The 21,476-nt window shown below is 32.5% G+C and overlaps 3 protein-coding genes across 12 annotated transcripts in view; 1 reads left to right on the top strand and 2 right to left on the bottom strand.

Annotated features, from left to right (window-relative positions):
- ASPP (Ankyrin-repeat, SH3-domain, and Proline-rich-region containing Protein) overlaps positions 1–9,456 on the top strand; it is a 198,699-nt gene extending 189,243 nt beyond the window's left edge. For 4 of the 10 annotated variants that reach the window (XM_085199641.1, XM_085199645.1, XM_085199639.1 and 1 more), the window contains 10 exons: positions 3,485–3,666; positions 4,444–4,606; positions 4,730–5,596; positions 5,717–6,085; positions 6,228–6,857; positions 6,992–7,074; positions 7,597–7,712; positions 8,012–8,113; positions 8,437–8,639; positions 9,116–9,456. In XM_085199641.1, coding sequence (XP_085055767.1) covers positions 3,485–3,666; positions 4,444–4,606; positions 4,730–5,596; positions 5,717–6,085; positions 6,228–6,857; positions 6,992–7,074; positions 7,597–7,712; positions 8,012–8,113; positions 8,437–8,639; positions 9,116–9,148 — 2,748 coding nt within the window. In that variant the 3' untranslated portion in view covers positions 9,149–9,456. The remainder of the gene's footprint in view (positions 1–3,484; positions 3,667–4,443; positions 4,607–4,729; positions 5,597–5,716; positions 6,086–6,227; positions 6,858–6,991; positions 7,075–7,596; positions 7,713–8,011; positions 8,114–8,436; positions 8,640–9,115) is intronic. The other 6 variants (XM_085199642.1, XM_085199637.1, XM_085199643.1 and 3 more) reach the window with 3 other exon arrangements.
- Positions 9,115–12,073, bottom strand: LOC146530917 (odorant receptor 49a-like). The gene is made up of 6 exons (XM_085199523.1): positions 11,798–12,073; positions 11,219–11,315; positions 10,642–10,740; positions 10,270–10,358; positions 9,985–10,051; positions 9,115–9,865 (listed from the first exon to the last, which is right to left on the bottom strand). The coding sequence occupies exons 1-6, from the start codon at positions 11,983–11,985 to the stop codon at positions 9,800–9,802; spliced, it is 606 nt and encodes a 201-aa protein (XP_085055649.1). The 5' UTR covers positions 11,986–12,073; the 3' UTR covers positions 9,115–9,799.
- Positions 12,074–14,913: 2,840 nt separating this feature from the next.
- On the bottom strand, positions 14,914–18,770 carry LOC146530916 (putative odorant receptor 92a). Its single transcript, XM_085199521.1, has 7 exons — positions 18,680–18,770; positions 16,814–17,015; positions 16,611–16,707; positions 16,079–16,177; positions 15,894–15,982; positions 15,299–15,365; positions 14,914–15,088 (listed from the first exon to the last, which is right to left on the bottom strand). Exons 1-7 carry the CDS (start codon positions 18,768–18,770, stop codon positions 15,029–15,031), a joined length of 705 nt encoding a protein of 234 aa, XP_085055647.1. The 3' UTR covers positions 14,914–15,028.
- Positions 18,771–21,476: the final 2,706 nt, after the last annotated feature.

Genomic DNA, 21,476 nt, shown 5'->3' with positions numbered 1-21,476 from the left:
ACTAAACAGAAATTACACTTAAAAAAGTTCGATGATTATAAATTAATAGATATGTATCTCAATAAATAATAATAATAAAATGAGATATTTAATTAAATTTATATTTTCCTTTCTTCGCTCTTGTGTCGAACTCTACACGCAATGCCACCAGAATTCGGCTGAAAATGGGGAACGGAGTGTCTTTACACTAAGGTCCCTCTAACTACTCTACTACATGCGGGATACAGCGTGGAGCTGAAAAAAAAAAACAATTAAAATAGCTATTTAGCATGAAATGAGTTAAAACAAATTCACGTTAACTCATACGATCGTATCATATAATTGCTATTATGGAGGTTCCAAAGCCTCATTAATACAAGTGATTTTGCCAACGATGCAATCAAAAACGAATATTCTATGTACACAACCTATAAAAATTTTACAGCCTTTTCAGTTAGCGATGCTATGCTAGTATAATATTCTTTCTACCTTTGCTTGGAGATATTTTGAGTTATAAATATGTAGAAATGCTTTTCCTTTGATTATATTAATCAAGAAATAAATTTTCAAGAAATTAATAAAACTTTGTGAAATTCTCTATATAAAAAGCAAACTGAGTTTGTCTTTTATATAGAGAATTTTTATATCCGATTCTTAATTATAGGTACCTTCATATCATATGGAATGTGCTATAATTTTTTTAGCTTCACACTGTATTGTGCAGAAAACAAGGTAGGTAGAGGGAATCTAGTGTTACGACACTCCGTTTCCATTAATTCCATTCCCCACTTTCCAAATTCTTGATGAATTGTGTGTTGAGTGGAGAAACTCATATCTTATAATTCTTTGGTTAATTTTTTTTTTGGTGAATTACACAAAGACTTGTTTTTATCATCTGTAATATATTTTTAAACGCCGCCTGGTATTTACCGGTATTAGTTACCTCTTTAACTTAATCACACTAACCTTAAACTCTCCGTTTACTTCACAACCATGACTTATCAAAATCATCATCTATATTTCACGACAACATTGTTTCCAGTGAATTTAACGTCGCAACCTGCTGACATAACCTCTATAAATTTCAATGTCATGAATACTTAAAATGCAATTTAAAATCTGTCGTTATTCTGGTAATTAGTTGAAACGGTTTTATCTTTCCGTTGCAAATTAATTTCATGGTACACTATCCACACTTTCTATTATAAAATGACTTTGGAACTTAAAAAGTATGGACATTTTGAATTTTTAAAAGTTTTAATATGCATTTACGAAATCATAAACAGAAAATAATGTAAAGAAATATTTTTGATAAAGATATTTCCATACTATTATTTCTATAAATTTATGTAATACTAAATGAACTTATCTCGTTTATTTAGCCTTATAGAGTTTCACCTGGATGCTAGTAGAGGTATGAGTAATTTTGATGTCAAATTTGAACTTTGTATTTAATTGAAAATATAATAAAACTGCCCTTTGGGTATTACGTTTACAAATATCAGAGCGGTATTTCTTAAATATCACTTACCATTTGAGAAGTACCTAGTTGTGAAATTCGATCCTTACAGAAGAGTATTTTATTTAAAGATATATAACCAAAATAAATGTATAATATACAGATGAATATAGAAAAACACCAGGTCCACGTTTAAGCTACTTTTGATATTCGATTTGTACCGAGGGAAAAAAAATTCAATTTCTTTGACAAGTACTTATTGCGGGAAAAATATGGAATCTCGACGTTGTTGGGTGAATTCGTTGACATGGAAAAAGTCGTTCAGTCGGAATGGATACAGGAACGGATTGGTGGTCAGATACATCGCCGATATTATAATGGGTTTCCGATTAAATTGGTCTAGTTTATATTATTGGAAATCGATTTAATTTTATATTATGGTCAGTTATAGTTATTAACTTATACCCAAATATAATTGGTATACGAGTATATCTATACTCTTAAATATCATATCTATATATATAAAAGGACTTGTCCTCACTGACTGAGGTAAGACGCACGCACAGCCGTAACCGCTGTGCGCAGAAACGAAATGAAATTTGGACAGATGTTTACTTTCGTATTCTGGACATCCACTAAGAAGGGATTTTGAAAAATATTTACTCTAAAGGGGTGAAACAGGGATTCAAAGTTTGTATGGAAAAAAAATGAAATCGGCACCGATTATTATAAAATTTGAAATTTAGATTTTTAAAAGTATTTAATTGAACACGTGTTTCATCATTTTCTAGAATTCTTCCCCTAAAGGTGCAAATAAGGGGTTGAAAGTTTGTATGGAAAAATCTTTAAATCGCCACCGATTTTTATAAAATTTGAAATTTAGACTCTTAAAAATATTTCATTGAACACATGTCTCATGGGTTATTAGAATTCATTCCTAAATACGCAAGCGAAGCTGCGCGCGTCCGCTAGTCTTCTTATATTTGTCTGTCTAATAATAAAATCTATATATTGGTATAGTAACAATATATCGATATTTCGTTCTCAAGGCTATATCTAAAATAACCGAAGAGCTAAAAGCAAATAGACTCTGGTGAATATTTAACTTTTGAAGGCGTATTCTTATTTGTCGCTTCTCATTTAAAAGAGTTTAAAAATTCGACACATCGAATAATAATATTTTTTAGAAAAAAAAATATAGGCTTATACTGCTAAAATGATGTTAAAAGCGACACAATTTAATCAAGAAAACCTTGTTTATTGACACAATATCAATTGCTATAAACGATTTCATCCAAAATTCTGGTCGATACTGTATCACTCGACAAATTTGAGCGATCTATCAATGGTACCTCAGTAAAGCTTAAACAAAAGTTAAAAAATTGTGACAGTCCTCAGAATATTCAGTATAAATAATGTGGAAATTAATACGTTGCTGTGGTCTTGATAGATACAAACAACAAACGTAAAAATCTTGAGCAATAAACAATGTGTAAAAAACACGAAGAATTGTATATACTTAAAATATTTTTTTAATATATTTATTTTAAAAAAGAAATCTGCAGAATATCATTTATACTATAAATAATTCAGTTGCAACTTCGTCTAGTCCAAAATAAAACTTAATAAAACACAGTTTTTATTATAAAACTTAATAAAACAGTTGCAAATTCTATATCCCTTTTTAATAGACTGTCCATTTACTTTTCTTCGCATTTATAACTTTACATCAAAGACTTGCAGACTTTTTTAATGTTTCTCCCTTGAAGGAATTTCCTTCGAGAGGGATTATTAAGCAACTTTTCTTAACTTCTTTTGTAATTGTTATGAATTTTATCATGGATTTTAAATGATGCTATAGTTTTTGCGGGTATACTAGTAAAAAGGCATATTTGATTTATATTTATTATTAATACTGTTTAGTAACGCTATCTTGAAAATAAATAATATAATTATTAATATTCGGTACAGTTAGTTAGTATTTCTGCTGTTAACGAAAATAAATGTTCAATATAATTTTAAAATTTATTAATTTCTTTGTTACAGTACCGTAACAAGCTGAACGAGCAGCAGAATGGTAGGTTATCAGCGCAGCGGGCAGCGCTAGGTGCGCGACAAGAAGAAATGCGTAGTATAGATAGAAGAGTTTCAGAATTGCAAGCCAGGTTGCTGAGGAAGAGAGCACTCAATCGACAACTTGCGACTGCACATCGACAACCGCAACCACGGTAAGATGACGAAGAATTTTTAAATTACGAGCGATCGTATTTTTATTAAGACGTGATATTTTTAATAAAAAGAAAAAATATCAAATAATATCTATGATATCATAGAAAATCTTTAAAAATCTTAACTGCCTTAAAAGAAAAAAAAAAACGGGATTAGATTAAAAAATCATAAATCTTTAATAATTTGATTCATCATTTCATAAAATTGACGATTGCTCCACCAAAAATGAGCAAAATAATCTGAAAAGCTGAAATATATCATAATTATACTTTATAATTGAATTTTTCTTCTCATTAACGTTTCCCTTCCACTTCGCATTGTCTAAAAGCCGTATTATAAAACACTTATTTAAGCATTCGAGAGTTATCTTAGAACAAAATAAACTCAATAAGCCTGCTTAACTTGAGCGTTCCTTTACTGACAATACCGAGAGAAAAGCATCATTTGTAACTAAGTCGTCTTATTTGTGTTATATTTTTTAAGCTACTAATAAAACCAAGTTGGAAATTTTTCCACGTTTTAAGTCCTAATTACTTAGCTTTATCTGTATAAATGTTGTTCATCTCTATAAAGTTTTATTAAACGTGTATAATGAAGTCGCATATATATCGTTTCGCTTATAAAATTGATAATTAAAATTATAATTTTTATATTTAATTTAAATTGGATTTGGATGGTTGCTTAAAATATACAATAAATTTATTATGAAATAATATTGCTACATTACATTGCATAACTAAAACTCAAAAAATAATCCTGAAATAAAAATATTTCAGGTCGAATAATCCTACGCCAATGCAACAGCTGCCGAATTATCCAGCCGGTAATAATCCAGTGAACAGTCAACCAAAGAATCAACAAGCCAGAGGGAATGTAGCAGCTGTAGAACCCTACAACCATGTTCCACATGCGCAAAGCATTCATAACAATAATTTCCAAGTGAGTTACGATAAAATAAACCTAATTTTAACAAAAAACTAACTGTTCATATAAAATATATAGAAAAGCTAACATAATTTTATGTAAATAATAAATAAAATTCATTTGTATGTAATTTTTTAGGCTATGAAACAAAATGCTATTCAGAATAGTATGCCGTTAAAACAGCTAACGCAAAGTGACAATATACAAAGCCACTTAACCCAACAAGAAGCTCATTACTTACAACAAAAGCAAATGTTGAATCCTATTTACAATGGTAACTACCCTCACATGCCAAACGTACAAGATAATCAGTATCAAGGTCAATACATCAATAAACTTGAAAACAATGGATTCAATCATGTACAGCAAGGTATCACAAATGTGTATGATCAAAAAGCAATGTTTGATCATATAAATAAATATTCAGATTATTCCAAACAACCTCAGTATAGCCCAAATAGTACTAGTAGTTCAAACAGCAACCAAACTGGTAAGGATCAAAAAATTAATGAACAAGAATTTCCACCAGAATTTGCAGCCAGCAAATCTGATCCTAAATATCAAACATTGCCATATAATACAAAGTTCCCACAAAATAATAACGTCAAATTAAAACAGCCGGAAGTAAATGGGAAAGGTGTTACTGAACAAGACTTGAAGAATCCTAATGCAGCAAACATCAATCACATGACGGTGCACTCGACTCCACTATCAGTTGTTAATAAAAGTTTGGCAACTCCCTTAAGTCAGAATGAAACGACATATCAACAAGAGCATACATATCAGCTACAAAAATTAGATTCATCAAGTAGATGTAATCAAGAGGGTAAAGAAAATCATGCATATCCTCAGAATTCTAGGCTTAATCAAAATAATAATCAAAATAACGACAGTTCTAGAAATAGTAGCAACAAAATTCAACAGAGTAGTATTCCAAAGGGCAGCTCTCCAAGTTTGCTAACGACTTCCGCCAGCAGTTCTATAGGATTCGGGGTAAGAAATCAAGTAAGAAATCATATCATTTACAATCTCATCAAATCATTACAACTTTCATCCCAAATATGCTTTAATCATTTGCTATTAACGCGTACATTTGTAAATATCATCACCAATCATTCATTACAGAAGCCTGTATCGAGTGTAGCACCAACATCAGTTCAGGTCTCGAGCGGCAAACCATCACCCATTTATCAGACATCTTCTACAAAAATCCAACCAGTTCAACCACAAACTGTCCAGACTCAAAGTATAAATGTAACTTCATCGAATCATGTAGCTAGTAATGTGGTAAATTCTCAACCCCAGATGGTAAGGAACACGGCGTCAGGATTATCTGCTAGCACTCCAAGCTCAAACTTCAGCAGCCAGAATGCATCATCGCAAAGTATATTGCTATCTCCACCTCAAAGTGCTAGTACCCCCCTTTCAACTCCGGATGTTAGCAGTACCGATAAATCACCTAAGCCAGCATTACCACCTAAGCCTACTATTAAAGTAAGTTTTGAACAATAATTAATAAAATTAATACCAGATATTTCAAATTATGTTTTAGTGATAAAATATACAACGACATTTCTTTTATTTTTGATAAAAAAATATAGAGTATAATATATGATTTATTATATTTTTATTTTAGACTCCACCACGACAGTCGATCAATCATGATGCAGCTTACACACAATCGACGGACAATATAAATATGCCCACCATAAGTATTCCAGATTCGTCTAACGAAAGTGAATTGAATATGAAAGAAAATACCAACGGTAGTAGCAATGAAATGATTATAAAAGCACGACCGTTAACTATCAGAAAACCACCTCTCAGTGAGCAGCCTAAGTTAAGAAATGTAAATAATACTAAAAATGGCATTAACGTTAATATGAATCGGCGTATAGAGATGTATCTTTTCCCCGAAATGGAGATTGTGAATCACGACCAAAACGAACAGAATGGTCAAAAAGATAAAACAAAGCAAAGAGATGAAGTAGATAGATCATTAACTAACAACATATCTTTAAATCACGAGAAATTCGAGGACAGTAAAGATAATGTTGTTGATATAACGGAACAGATAAGCTCCGTCGATTTGAACGGTCAGGATTCTCAGAGATCTGAGAATGTTCTGAGGCGGTCAAAGAAGGGGAACTTGAAACAAGGAGGGAAGGCGCCTTTGGCGAGGCGTGTAAGCTTTGATCCTCTTGCTTTACTTCTGGATGCAAGTTTGGAGGGTGAATTAGAACTTGTTAAGAAGACGGCAACCCAGGTGAGGAAAATACTTGATTATATTTATTAGAAAAATGTTACCTTCTTTACTTTTGAGAAAAAGTTTCTTACTTTTATTTATTTTAGAATCGCATATAAATTTCATGACAATAATGCAGAATAATATTATTTCAGGTACAAAATGCAAGCGCTGCAAACGACGAGGGTATAACTGCTCTTCATAATGCCATCTGCGCCGGCCATTTCGAAATAGTAAAGTAAGTTTTTAATACTTTACAGTTATTTTAAGCTTTTTCTATAATGCATTTTAAAGTTCTTCACATTATCTGTATTTTTAAAGTAAATTATTTTTACTAAAATGTTATTTGAATTTTTTTGACGTTGTTACTTTACTTGATAGTGCATAATAAAGATACGTCTGACACAACTCAATATTTTATTATTATAATATTCTAATTATATATACTAGTATTTTACAAAAATATAGTATTATTGTTTATTTTGCCTATAAGAAATGTTACTTCAATCCATATTTTTTATGTTCTTGCTGTATCCTTTACATAGCAAGGGGTTTCGTTTCTGTTACGATAAATTTCTTCCACACTTTCCGCCAAATACTTGAGGCATGTTGAGTGGCTGAACTTACACCGCGTTTCCCCTCATTACCAGAGCGAATTGAAACTATTAAATATATCATTCTCTCGAGAGTCCAAAGTTATCCAATCCAAATTAATAACATGAAAAATACATATATTTTACGAAGATCTTTATGTTTATAGGTTTTTAGTAGAACTTGGTTGTGACGTAAACGCGCAGGACTCTGACGGATGGACGCCATTGCACTGTGCCGCGTCGTGCAACAACCTGCCGATGGTGCGATTCCTTGTCGATAATGGTAAGCTTCATGGTTTATCCCGTATATTACAGCGTACGACTGACGAGTCATGACCGCCCTGAAGTTAGGCGTAGATAGCACTTCAGGGCATCCACGAGTCGTCAACCGTACTGTAGGCATTCATTAATTTGCATATGGCCAAGTTCTTTCATACACTACGCGACTGTACTATGTATGGTTCTAATATATCCAACGATGCCCAAATATGGCTTTATTGTCAAAAAACTGTTAGACCTGTCTATATTTATGGTAAAGCTACCAATATTTGAATTATTAGTATATTTTTCTTTTTAATACAGGCGCTTGCATATTTGCTACTACACTGTCGGATCACGAAACAGCCGCAGAAAAATGTGAAGAAGACGAAGAGGGTTACGATGGCTGTTCTGAATACCTCTACAGTAAGTTTAAATTATAATGTGTGGGACTGGACAGACTAAACTAGACAAATCTGAGACTAGGTGTGATATGTCTTTTAGCTTCACGCGGTATCCTTCAACCTAGATTTAAAATATCTTTGACCCCCCACGTTCCGCCCAAATTTCACATTCCGTGTTTAGTAACGTAACTCCAGGCCTCACTTTTGTCTTGTTACCAGATCAAGGATATAAAAATAATTGATTCCCTCGAGGTGGGCACCAGATTATACTGAGGTGGGCACGGCCCATGCAGCTCCCCTCTTATTCTGAAAAACTGATTAAACAAATTAATTTCCAACTTACAGGTGTCCAAGAAAAACTGGGTATAATGAACAATGGGCTAGTATACTCAGTGTTTTCATACACGGCGTCACGTACAGACGAACTGAGCTTCGACTCCGGCGCCCGCCTACACGTGCTGAGGAAGGGAGACGACAACGAGAGGGAGTGGTGGTGGTGTAGAGACGACACGGGGAGTGAGGGCTACGTGCCTAGGAACTTGCTTGGGGTAAGTTTATTCTTTATTTACAGATTTTATTCTGTTCTATTGTTAGGTTATGGCGTTCCGAGCATCAGTTGTGCACTAGTCATTTCGCCGAGGAGGTTGGGGAGTAAAAAGTGATAATGTTACATAATAGGCGAGTCACGGGCGTAGGAAGGAGGGAAACCGAGTGGGCCGGAAAGGAGGTTTATGTATGTACGTATGTGGGTATGGATGCTGACCGTTTCCCTCATAACTTCTAAACTAGTTATCAAAATTAGACATATGAGGGGTCATTGGTAGCCTCATGATTGTCCGCTGGTTATAGTCTTCTACTAAAGTAAAGAAATAAAAAACTACTTTACGGCGTGGGGTATCAAATGAAAGGACTTTCTTACCATAGTTCAATATGTAAGCTTTATTTGATTTAATAAACATTTTTGTGACAAACATCAATCATAATTTAAGATAGTACTAATTGTTTTATTGTTTTGTTTTTCCAGTTATATCCGAGAGTAACCCCACAGCAGGAATAAGAAGCAAGAAATTATTAACATATTAAATTATGAACTTATCTTTGTATATAAATTGGGTAATTCTTTATTTTTTATCTATTTATATAATTGTAAACTTTAAATATATATTGTATACAAATTAACAGATTAAATATTTTGTAAATATTTAAATAAGCAATTAAAGTTCAAAACTAATGAGATTATATTGTACATTTTATAAATACGAGTCATCATTTTAATTGGTAATAAAATTTGTATTATTCTTAGGATTTCTGAAAATATTGTGAAATATTATAAATTGACAATACAAATTAATATTACAAAGAAAATGTCGTACCTATTATTATTTTCCTTCTTGTTTCACTTAAGAATAGCTCCGTTTTCGTATAAAAACAATTTAATTGTGATATCATTGCCATGACTTTGAATTTGTCATTGAAGGATTCAAACCCGCACTATGTTATGTCACAATGGATTTTTTAATATTATTATAATAATAACCTATTAGTTTAAGGCATTAAAAGAATAGTACGTATATTTTTTACGGATTTTATTAATATTTTACCTAAAGTTAGTCTACAAAGGATTAAGAGTGCATAGAATTTAATAATTTGAGTTACATTCTGAGTAAAAACGAAGATGTGCTGATAATTTCTTATTCAGAATTTGGATTTACAAATCAAAATCTTCATACATTTGATTCAACAGCGAAAGATATGACCAAGACGTACTCATTATCTGGAAATAAAGTTCTAGTTAATATAGAATTGTATCTCAAAAGTGACATTATACAACATTTCAATTATTCTTTTGAATGCTTATATTTATTTTAATTAACACAAAAAAAACCAACGTACTTTAGTAAACATTGTTAGCGTTACATTCGTAAATCCCAATGCTGATATATAACATGGTGATTGCGACCTGAAATAAAATTCAAAGATCAAAATACCTATTCTTTATTCTATAAGGAATCATCAAGTTACTTAGAAATGTCAGTAGGGTCAGTCCTACAGGAAGCTACTACCAGCTCAGAAGCCAGATGCTAAGAGCCGGCAAGAAACTCAGCAGTTGTTCTAGAACTACGATTTAAAAATAAATATCAACTAATGAAACTTGAGAGAATATAAAATATGAGTTACCTCACTATAATCAAGTTGATATATTGCCTAAATTTCTTGCCCCTTTCGTACCAGTGGCATTCGTATGCTGCATCTGCTATTTCTACACTCTGAAAATATTTTAATAAATTTAAAACTGCACGTAGTGCCTTGATAGTAGATAGTTCTGGAGGCATTGTGTGTGCGAGTGACGTAACTCAACGTCGCACTTTACCGCGTTAACAGATCAACGAAATGATCCTTGAGTGGGAAACGAACTCTGAAGTACTCCCTGCGCCACGACTAGCCTTTAATGTTTTAAAAACGAGAAAACAGAGTATTAGTGACATTAGATTCTCTCTGCCTACTACATTTGAGATGCAGCTAAGAGTTGGACGAAAAGGACGAACTTACTGTATCAGCAAGTCGTTGTCCAGGCGAAGACAAAATAAATATACCGAACAATATTCCCAATGACGCTGTTATAAATTTTAAAAGTACACCGTCAGCTATCTGCAATCAAACATTAATTTACTATTTAAAAGTAATATGAAAAAAAAAAAAATTAAAATAAATAAATAAATCAGGTTCACGCACACAGCAGGGGGAACCTATTATTAAGACACTCCGTTCTCCATTTCCGCCGAATCCTAGAAAAACTGTGTGTTAAATAACATACCAAATTATTATTTTCAAATAATAACTACTAATTACTAATAAAACCTATTAAAATATATATATTACAATTTATATGATATGTATCGTATTTAAATGTTCGTTTACTCCTTACTTTATATCTTTATATATAGTTTTCATTTTTTTTAAATAATCAGAGAAAATCTTATGAGAGAAGTAGGAAACATCCTATTTTTACAGTAAGCAGAAACGTCCTAACTCTACTCTAATAATACAAAGTAGGTAGATATGGTTAATTACTTATATTAATCAATATATATATATATATATATATAATATAATAAACACATCTCACCATAGCCATAAATCCATAACAACAAATAATAATTGATGAAAAAGAAACGTGAGTAAAAATGATCACCCCAAAAATAGCATTTATATCTGATGCAATACTGAAAAACGATTCATAGATAAGTTTAACAATATATTTAACATACGGTAGGCATTTCAAAATGTTATGTTCTTAAGTGACGGTGTTTAGCGTCGCGGTTTGTCTTGTCAGTGCAAGGTAATCAAAATAATAATTGATTCTCCCAGTGGGTATCGAACCCACAACCACCCGTGATGATGTGATGACAGTCTTCTGTGTCACTGCCATGACGATCTCAATTAAACGTTTAGGATTTTATATTCACCATTCTCCAATTTCCGAAGAGTTTTTGAGGCATTGCGTGTTGAGTGGCGGAACTTAACGCCGCGGTTTGCCTCATTACTATAGTTACGTAATGAAATTACTAAATAGTTCATTCCACCGAGTAGGAATTGAACCCACGTCCGTCGTGTTTACGTCGCATTCTATTTTGGGCCCTGTACCCCACACCCCATACGATAGCCTCACATATTCCTTGATAAAAATATATAAATTAATATAAACCTTAACAATGTCTGATGTAACACGACGAGAGCTTTAATATCATCACAAGTATCGGTTTCCTCAAAGAAAAAATCCGATCGTGAGGTTGGTACCAAATTTTCAAGCTCAACTTTTAGTAAGGTCAATAATCCACTTAAATTACATGTAAGGTCCACTAGAAGCAATGCAGATGGTATGTACAAAGACATATGAAATACTGTTACTGAAAGAAGAAATAAATATAAGAATAAATATACACTCGCATATAGTACGGTATAGTACGGCCAATAAGTTGTGGCTGCCCTGAACTTAGCTCAGCCTGAAGTTAGATGGCTGCACAGATTTAATTTTAGTTACACAGATTATCACAGATTAGATAAAGCACAAAACGGAGATGGCGAGACGAGCTGGACCACTATAAGCCGGACTGGTGCTCAATAGCGCGGAATAGACCAGAATGGAAGAAGTGGAGGGAGGCCTTTGCCCAACAATGGGATAGTACAGGATAGGGGGAAAAAAAAGATAAAGTTGGGTTATCTTGCATATTACTTTTTGCGTCACGTATATCTCGCACACAGCAGGGTAGACTAAGTGAACTTAGTGTTGAGACACTTCGTTCCCCATATTCTTACATAATATTTTAAATAAATACACATATATATTGCGTAGTCGATAATATTAAAACAGTAATGTATGTAATTTTTTTTTTTTTTGTCTATTTACTAAATCGCTTAAATCTCAGAAACATAGAAATTATGGATCGCTTATGATTATAATTTAAATTATAAAAATATTATTTTTAAAACAATATTATTATATTAAAATAAATACAATAAAGATATAAATCACTAGATACAAAAATAAATGTGCAACTATTATATCAGTCATAGATATTTTAAAATAATATGTAATTCACTTACTGATGACACATTGGTAAATATATAGGCAAGCGTAAGTATAAGGTGAGTTTATGGTAAAGAAAATGTACATTTGCAAAGGAAATTCATATTGCACAACGTTATATTTGTACACGCTATAAAGAGTGATCGCCAGAGGTTCCAATTCAAAAAATATTAGGCTTATTATTCCTGCTCTGAAAAATGCTATAAGAATAAAATAGAAAATTCTTGAATAATAATAAACTCTTAAATATAACAAATATTTAGGATACATAGAGTAGCAGGATAGGCAGAGGGAACCTGGGAAGCTAGTGTTGAGACACTAACATATTATCTGCTTTTGACTCATACGTATAGGTTGTCGTGGACAGTGTTTGATTGTAAACGCATTGATTGTGGGGGACTTAGATCACACTCAGAGGAATTAATTATTTTCATTGTCCCTTATTGGTGACACAAACAGCGGCGTTAAGTTCCGCTACTCAACACGCAGTGCCTCAATAGAGAATGGAGTGACTTGACACTAATTTATTTTTTTCACCCTGTCTCGCTACAGTGAAGCTGGAAAAAAAATACCAGTATGGATTAAATTGGAATGCCGCGTCCAATAAATTAGTGATTCAACTTTATTTTCCTCCAGACGTTCAGGCCATACTTCACCCATTTTCATTATTACTTTAGTGATTTTATTCTTATTGGAAAGTAACACTAATCCTATAACAATATCTGAAAAATGCAAAAAGAAATATTTAGTCTTTTAGCATGACTTTTAGTTTAATATCACCTTTTTTGTACGTAAAACTTTAAAATTAATTTTGAATTTGTATGGATATTTAAATTTTATTCTTTATCAAAAACAGTGAAATAATTTAATTTTATTTAAGTGTTTACGTAGTTTAAACATACAATAGGTTCCACTGGTCTGACCGATTCCATTTTTTGTGTCCTATCCGTTTAACAGTAATGCCTAAAATGGAACCTTCATGTGATGCAAGTGCAGTATCATCTCGAATCTGTAGAAAACATCCAACTCTTCACCAGCTTAGAGCAGAGCTAATGTTAGCCAAAATAGGCTAACAATTATTATTTAGGTAGATGGTGATGGTGGGTTTTTTTTATTTTTTATATAATTTAGTATATAAAAAATCCAAATAACTATTGTACGATTATTACGATTTATTTTGCAAAAATAAATAACTAATAAATTAAAGAATTACGACATTTACCTTGTATAGAAATGAGAATACTAGGAATGGCACATATGATCTGAGAAAAATTTGCGTTTACGTCATTTCTTTTTACAATATAAAGAGTCTGGCCAAAAAGCATGAGACATAAAAGAGTTATGCTCGCAAAGAATTTAATAAATTTCTTTGTCTGGATTGGTGAATCATCTAAGACGTCTAAGCCTATGAAATTTATCATTTTTGTGTGGCGAATGAAAGTTTTAATATAATCCTGTGGAAGATTGTTTATCTGTGACATTATTCTAGCTTGTACAAATATGATCCAAACTTAGTCCTTTACATTGAAATAACAATAAATTATGATAGTGCTGCTTTATATTTGCAGTTTATATATAACTACTTTATTACAGGATGTTCTATAAACGAAACAAGAAATGAAAAAGAACCTTAGGTAGCCTATTGTATTTTCTTCTAATTAAGAAAGTATTATGTGTGGTATCGAGGCAAAGCGCCGCGTTGAACCCCGCCACTCTATACGCAATGTATCCAGAATTTGCCGGAAAATGGGGAGTGGAGTGTTTATAACACTCCACTCCCCATTTCCCACTCCACTCTGCCTAACTAAGCTAATTATGACAATAAGAAAATCGAAACCTATTTTTATGTTCTCATATGATAAAAAACTCTTTATAATTTACTAATGAACACGTAAATTTTTTAAAACTAAAATATTTTTTTAAAATTTAATTTTACCGTTTTACTATTCTTATCACCCCAGAAATGTCCAACGTTTCCATCATTAGAATAATTCTTTCTATAATATCATATCAGTTTTAAATGATAAAATTCTAAATTGCAAGTATAGTGTTACTTTTATGCATTTTTAATAACATAATAACATTAAACGGGTTGAAATAATACAGCAATTTATTATAATAACTTTATTTTTTATAGTGCAACATATTTTTTATTTCTTATACATTTATGTTAAGATATAATATTGACGACCTCTAAGAAGTGATGTTTGAAAGTAGAAAATATAGATTTAAAAATTGGTACAAATAAAAACAAAATAACATAACACTAATATTGATAAATTAACAATTCTTAGAGTAATTAATTTTATATTTATTAATTTTATGTCGCAAGTATCCACTTAATAAGATTTACAAATCTCCATACATTTGATTCAAAAGTGAAAGATACGACCACGATGTGCTCATCACCTGAAAATTAAAATTCAATTTTACTCCTAGTCGCTCGCTGTGTTCAAATTATTATATCCATTTATTATTTTAGATGACGATGTCGGGTAAATTAATTCGGGTAAATATTACTTTACCAAAACTATTAATAGCTCATAATGGTTAAAATGTTTATACATGTATGTATATATGTATATCAGTAAGAAAACATTAAAATGTTGATATACTTACTTTTGAAAACATATTGAAATTTAAATCGTAAAATCCCAATGCAGACAGATGACAAGGTTTTTGAGATCTAAAAATAATCTTTATTTTATATTAGTCCAAATACATAGAATTTATTAAGAAAATATATTTTTTAACAAAAAAAAAATATTTTTTTTTGGCCTGTGTTGCTGATTTTAAGCATTATCAAACCTACGTATGTAAACATTTAACTATGTATTATATAATTGTGTAAAAATCTACTCCAGGCTTAATGAACAGCGTGCCATTTGACACACAGGCCTCTTCCAGCTTTTTCCAACCCTCTACTCTCTAACCATTAATGCATATACCAGCATTTTCTCATTCAAGATCTATGAATATGTTTTCCAAGACTGCAGAGAAAAGTTAAGGAGAAAGTGGATCTAATATTAGCCTTGCTTTGTCCTTAGCCTTGCCAATTCTCTGTGCTTTATTAATAACTGTTTTGTTAATGCTGCCAGAATTCTTTAAAGTGTTGGATGCTAATTCTTTTAAGTTCATATGTTCTGTAAATTCTTTAAGGCCATAGAATATTAAGGTTTTCTCTTATTAAGTGGTATAAGCGTAACAAACATACCTTGTCATAATTATTGCGATATATTTTCTAAATTTTGTGCCTCTTCTATACCACTGACAATCGTATGCTGCGTCCGCTATATCTAAACTCTAAAACATATTATAAATAGTTTAATCTTAGCGACTTTTGTACTTCGATATAAGACTGGAGAATGGAATGAAAATTCAAGTACTTGGTTTACTTACCGTGTCAACCAGCATTTGTCCAGGATAGGATAAAATGAACATTTCAAACATGACCACTAGGGCGGCCGCTATGTAATTAAGGAACATTCCGTCTGCCATCTAAAAATTATGCTATTACTATAAAAATATATATCCTATTTACTTTTATTATATTTTAATTGTGTTTCATTACGTTATTTTAAATCGTTGCTAGTAACCGATAGGTTTTTTTTACATACGCTTGATATTTATATTTCAGCTTCAAGCTGCAGCTTGAATCCTGCATATAGCATATAGCAGAGAAGTATAGGGAACTTAGTGTTAAGACACTCCATTTCCCAGCTTCCACCGAGAATTTTTGAGGTATTGGGTGTTGAGTGGCGTATGTTAAAGTCGCGCTTTTTTTTTGGTACCAGAGCGAACAAATGAATTCATTCCCCCAAGTGGGGATCGAACACACAGCCGTCGCGTTACATTCACACTTGTGCCCCCGCTCCACGACAGCAATTATATTATAATAAAATTTTACGTAAAAATTAATATATAGGTATACCAGTGCCATAAATCCATAACAACAGATCACTATTGATGATGATGACACTTGTGTAAAAATTATCTTTCCGAAAATTCGATTTAAATCGTCGACAATACTGAAATTGACATGTAAAAATTTTAAAACATTTAACAACAAACAATTTCATTGAAACAATTCTAAAAAATATATATTAAATTGTTGCTTATGAGTTTTATTAGAACCTTAACAGTTTCTGATGCAATATAACAATATCTTTTATGTCATCACAATTTTCATCTTCTTCAAAGTCTGTAAGAGAATCGGAAGGCGGGATGACATTTTCCAGGTCGATCTTAAGAAGATTAAAAAGTGCACTAACATCTAGAATCAGTGCTACTTGTAGTAATTCACTTGAAATATATATGCAAATATAGAGTAATGTACCTGAAATGTAAAAAAATTGAGATTTTGATTACTCTTACAAGGAACCGAATACGAAATAGAATGTAATTTTTTTTACTTCTTTTAATTAGCTGGAGAACTTTATGTCTATGACTATAACCGCGACAGATTGTGGGGTCGTTTCCCAAAATTCCATATTTTATATTTATATTTCTTCGCTCTGGTGTCGAGGCAAAGCGTGAGAGAGACTGCTCAACAACTAAGGCCTCCAGAATTATGCGAAAAATGGGAAGCGGGATGTCGTAGATTAACGTAACATGCTACATACAAGATACAGCGTGTAGCTAAAAAATAAGTTAAATATAACCGTATATACAGGGTGTCCCAGGAGTCAACGATAAAACGAAACCAGGTGATAAACCAAGTCATGACAGTTATGAGAAAAATATATGGTTTTGTTTTATCGTTGACTCCTGGGACACCCTGTATAAGTATACAATTTCGACACAGAAGGTTAATAATTATATCTCTTCATAAAATACAAAAGGCACTCGTATAAAAGGTATCGATGCTAAAATAGCACTTTAAAATTAACCTAGTCTAATTATAACTTATTTTGGAACGTAAATAAGTACTTACATGTTATCACCTGATATATGTATGCAATCACATACAAATAGTGTGAGTCTATGTAGTGAAAAAAATATATTTGTATAGTAAATTTGTAATTTGCTACAGTTTTAGTGTTGAACTCGTAAACTGTCATGGCAAGAGGCACAAATTCAAATAGTGCCAATGTAACGACGGCCGCTTTAAAGAATGCTAAAAAACGAAAGTTATTTGCTGGGGCACATATTTATTTAAACAATTAGATATATTCGTTAGTTAATAATGTGTACTAAGAAACTTAAATCTTTTCAACGATCAACAGTGATCTTTTCAACGTAAAATTCGCAAAAATGTGATACCATCCCTATCCAAATTCAAATAGTTTTGAAATTGTACTTAAGCCGTTTTTGTACTTACATATAGTTAACTTATCTCTTAAATATAAATTAAAAACATCACTATACCACCCCCAAAAAAATTTAACCGCTGCACCCAAAATTGCATGCGTTGCAATTTTTCCTCACTTTCAATATTAATTGGCCATATTTGTCCTATCTTTTCTATGACATCTCTTATTTCTTTTCTATTAAGAAACAAAACAGACAGCTTAACTAAGGCTGAAAAAAATAAAAATATAATTAATAAGCGGACGCGCGCAGCTTCGCTTGCGTATTTAGGGGGAATTCTAATAACCCATGAAACATGTGTTCAATGAAATATTTTTAAGAGTCTAAATTATATATTTTATAAAAATCGGTGGCGATTTAAAGATTTTTCCATACAAACTTTCAACCCCTTATTTGCACCCTTAGGAGGTGAATTCTAGAAAACGATGAAACAAGTGTTCAATTAAATACTTTTAAAAATCTAAATTTCAAATTTTATAAAAATCGGTGCCGATTTGTGAGTTCTATTATAAATCGGGAAAATTAATTATTTTTATTTGTTTGCTCTGGTAACAAAGAAGAGCCCGGCCTCTAGTCTACGGCGGAAAATGTATCGGAGTGTCTTAACTCTAAATTCTCTCTGCCTACCCTGCTATACGCGGGATACAAACATGTAGCTGGAAAAAAAGAAAAAAATGGTAATTATGCTACCTTGCATACACCCCACAATGACAGTCATTGATCTGACTACTTCCAAGAACTCAACACCAATTTCGTCTTTTCTTACAACGTATAAAACCATTCCAGCAAACATATATAACGAGAAAATTAAAATTATTAATATTTTAAACAAATTTAAAGCATACTTTTTAGGTTCATTAAAAATATCAATGCCAACTAATTTCAATATATTTAATTGACGAATGAAAGTTTTAACAAATGTTGGTGGCAAACTGTCCAAAGACGCCATTTGTGGGTTTTCCATCGTGGAAATTATGGTGGAAATGATCCCGTAAAGCCACAGTCGTGCTTAAAAACCATATTGATACAAAGGAAATCGCCTAAAGCATTTCGATACGTAAGGTTAGTAGATTAAAATTACGTCTTATTTTTCTGATTGTTTCTTTTATTCAGGTTAGTATGTGCGGAAAATGCAATGTAATATGCTAATTTTTTTTATTAGAAACCGTCGTGACGCAGTGGTACAAGCGTGTGACCGTTGACGCGACGGTTGTGGGTTCGATTCCCACCCGGAGAATTAAATATTACATTTTAATTTTCTGGTAGCAATGCAAAGCGAAGCGTTGAGTTCCCCCACTCATGCGTCAAGCGGAAAATAGGGAACGGTATGATTTCTATAGAATTAGAGGTGGGTAAAATATTTTTAATAGAAAAAACCATGATTTTGAGAAAGAAAAAAAATATTTTTTTTAATTGTTGATTTATGTATCTACTTATGTAGATTTAAAAAGCATTTACTACTGTATCATATAAAATGATTTTATAAGCCTAATTTTTGTACAAAAACGTGTTTGTACACATATTTATTGGACGTTTCCCAAAACTTGATATTTTAAGAGGTATAATTATGTAACTATAAAAAATTCTAAATTCAAAATTTTCTTTATTCAAATAAACCATTAAAAGCTCTTTTGAATCGTCGTATGTACATGCCAACAAAAAGCTACCACAGGTTCGGAAAGCAGTTCTGCTGAGAAGAACCGGCAAGAAACTCTTTTTTAATTTTTATAATTCTAAAGATCCGATATGTATTAGTCTAAATCAATAATTTATCATCATCATCATCAACAGCCATCCTTTGTCCACTGTTGGACATAGGCCTTCCCCAATTCTCGCTTCAGCTCTTCTCGCTCTTCAGCTTTTCGGACCCATCCGCTTCCCGCCAATCTCTTTATGTCGTCGGCCCATCTGGCAGGGGGTCGTCCCACCGGTCGTTTTGTATGGGGTCTCCACTCTAAGACACGTCTGCCCCAGCGGCCGTCGGCTCTACGACAGATATGCCCCGCCCATTCCTACTTCAGCTTACTAATTCTTTGGGCTATGTCGGTAACCCTGGTTCTCCTCCGGATTTCCTCGTTTCTATCCTTAAGAGATACACTGAGCACAGCTCGCTCCATGGCGCGCTGAGCGACTTGAAATTTGTGGACGAGGCCTTTCGTTAGAGTCCATGTCTCCGCCCCGTACGTCATGACCGGAAGAACGCACTGGTCGAATGTCCGAGATTTCAGGAATTGAGGTACTGGCGAGTCGAAGATTTGACGAAGTTTTCCGTACGCTGCCCAGCCCAATCGTATTCTTCTGTCAGCCTCTTTGTCAGAGTTGTTCCTACCAAGTTGTATAGTCAATAATTTATAACGATATGTAAATATGATAGGTATATGATGTAAACAATAAGATTTATTTTTCTTAATTTTCGTCCAAACCGTACAAAAATTAAACTTGTGCAGATATAATATTAGAAAATTATAATTTTATATTATTAGCAAATGTTCAGGGTTTTCTTTTTTAAATGGCCTACAGGCGTTATTTACGGACATGCAATTTTCTTGGGAAGGTGAATTTTACAATATTTTATAATCTTAACTTTAGCAGTACTAATTCAAGGGTAGAAGTTATGTATAATTGTACTTTATAAAAAATAAAAGAAATAAAAAATTACAGAATGGATTTATGTTAGGACTAGCGGACGCGCGCAGCTTCGCTTGCTTATTTAGGGGTGAATTCTAGAAAACCATGAAACACATGATCAATTAAATCCTTTTAAGAGTCTGAATTTTAAATTTTATAAAAATCGGTGCCGATTTATTTTTTATTCCATACAAACATTTAACCCCTATTTCACCCCTTTAGGGTTAAAATTTTTCAAAATCCCTTCTTAGTGGATGTCCAGATTACGAAAGTAAACATCTGTCCAAATTCCACGTTTGTACGATCAGCAATTACGGCTGTGCGTGCGTCTTACCCAGTGGCGTAGCTAGGGGGGTGCGAGCGGGGCGGTCGCACCGGGCATCAACAGGAAAAGGACATCAAAGTCGACGATTAGTGTGTTTTTTCTTTGTTTTTTAGACCTTATACCATGTTAAAGGGCATCAAGTCCTCTAAGCCGCACCGGGCATCAAAAGGAAAGGGGCATCAAAGTCGATCACTTTGTTTTTTTTAGAACTCAACGTCCACGATCACGTTTTTTTAGAAGTCAACGTCGACGATTACGTTTTTTGTTTAGAAGTCAACGTTGACGATCACTTTGTTTTTTTTTTAGAACTCATCAAGAGAAAAGAGGGATCAAAGTTGACGATAAGGTTGTTTTTTTTTTCTTTTTTTTTTAGAAGTCATCAACAGGAAAGGGGCATCAAGTCCCCCGAGCCGCTCCGGGCAGCAAATACCCTAGCTACGCCACTGGTCTTACCTCACTCAGTGAGGACAAGTCCTTTTAAATATATAGATAGTATTTAACATAATTATGAAAACATATTTGCTAACCTCAGTC

Source organism: Heliconius melpomene, chromosome 16, assembly GCF_056956725.1.
Source record: "Heliconius melpomene rosina isolate 202511_hmr_F chromosome 16, ASM5695672v1, whole genome shotgun sequence".
NCBI classification, from domain to species: Eukaryota; Metazoa; Arthropoda; class Insecta; order Lepidoptera; family Nymphalidae; genus Heliconius; species Heliconius melpomene.
This window is presented reverse-complemented; position numbering and strand designations above follow the sequence as displayed.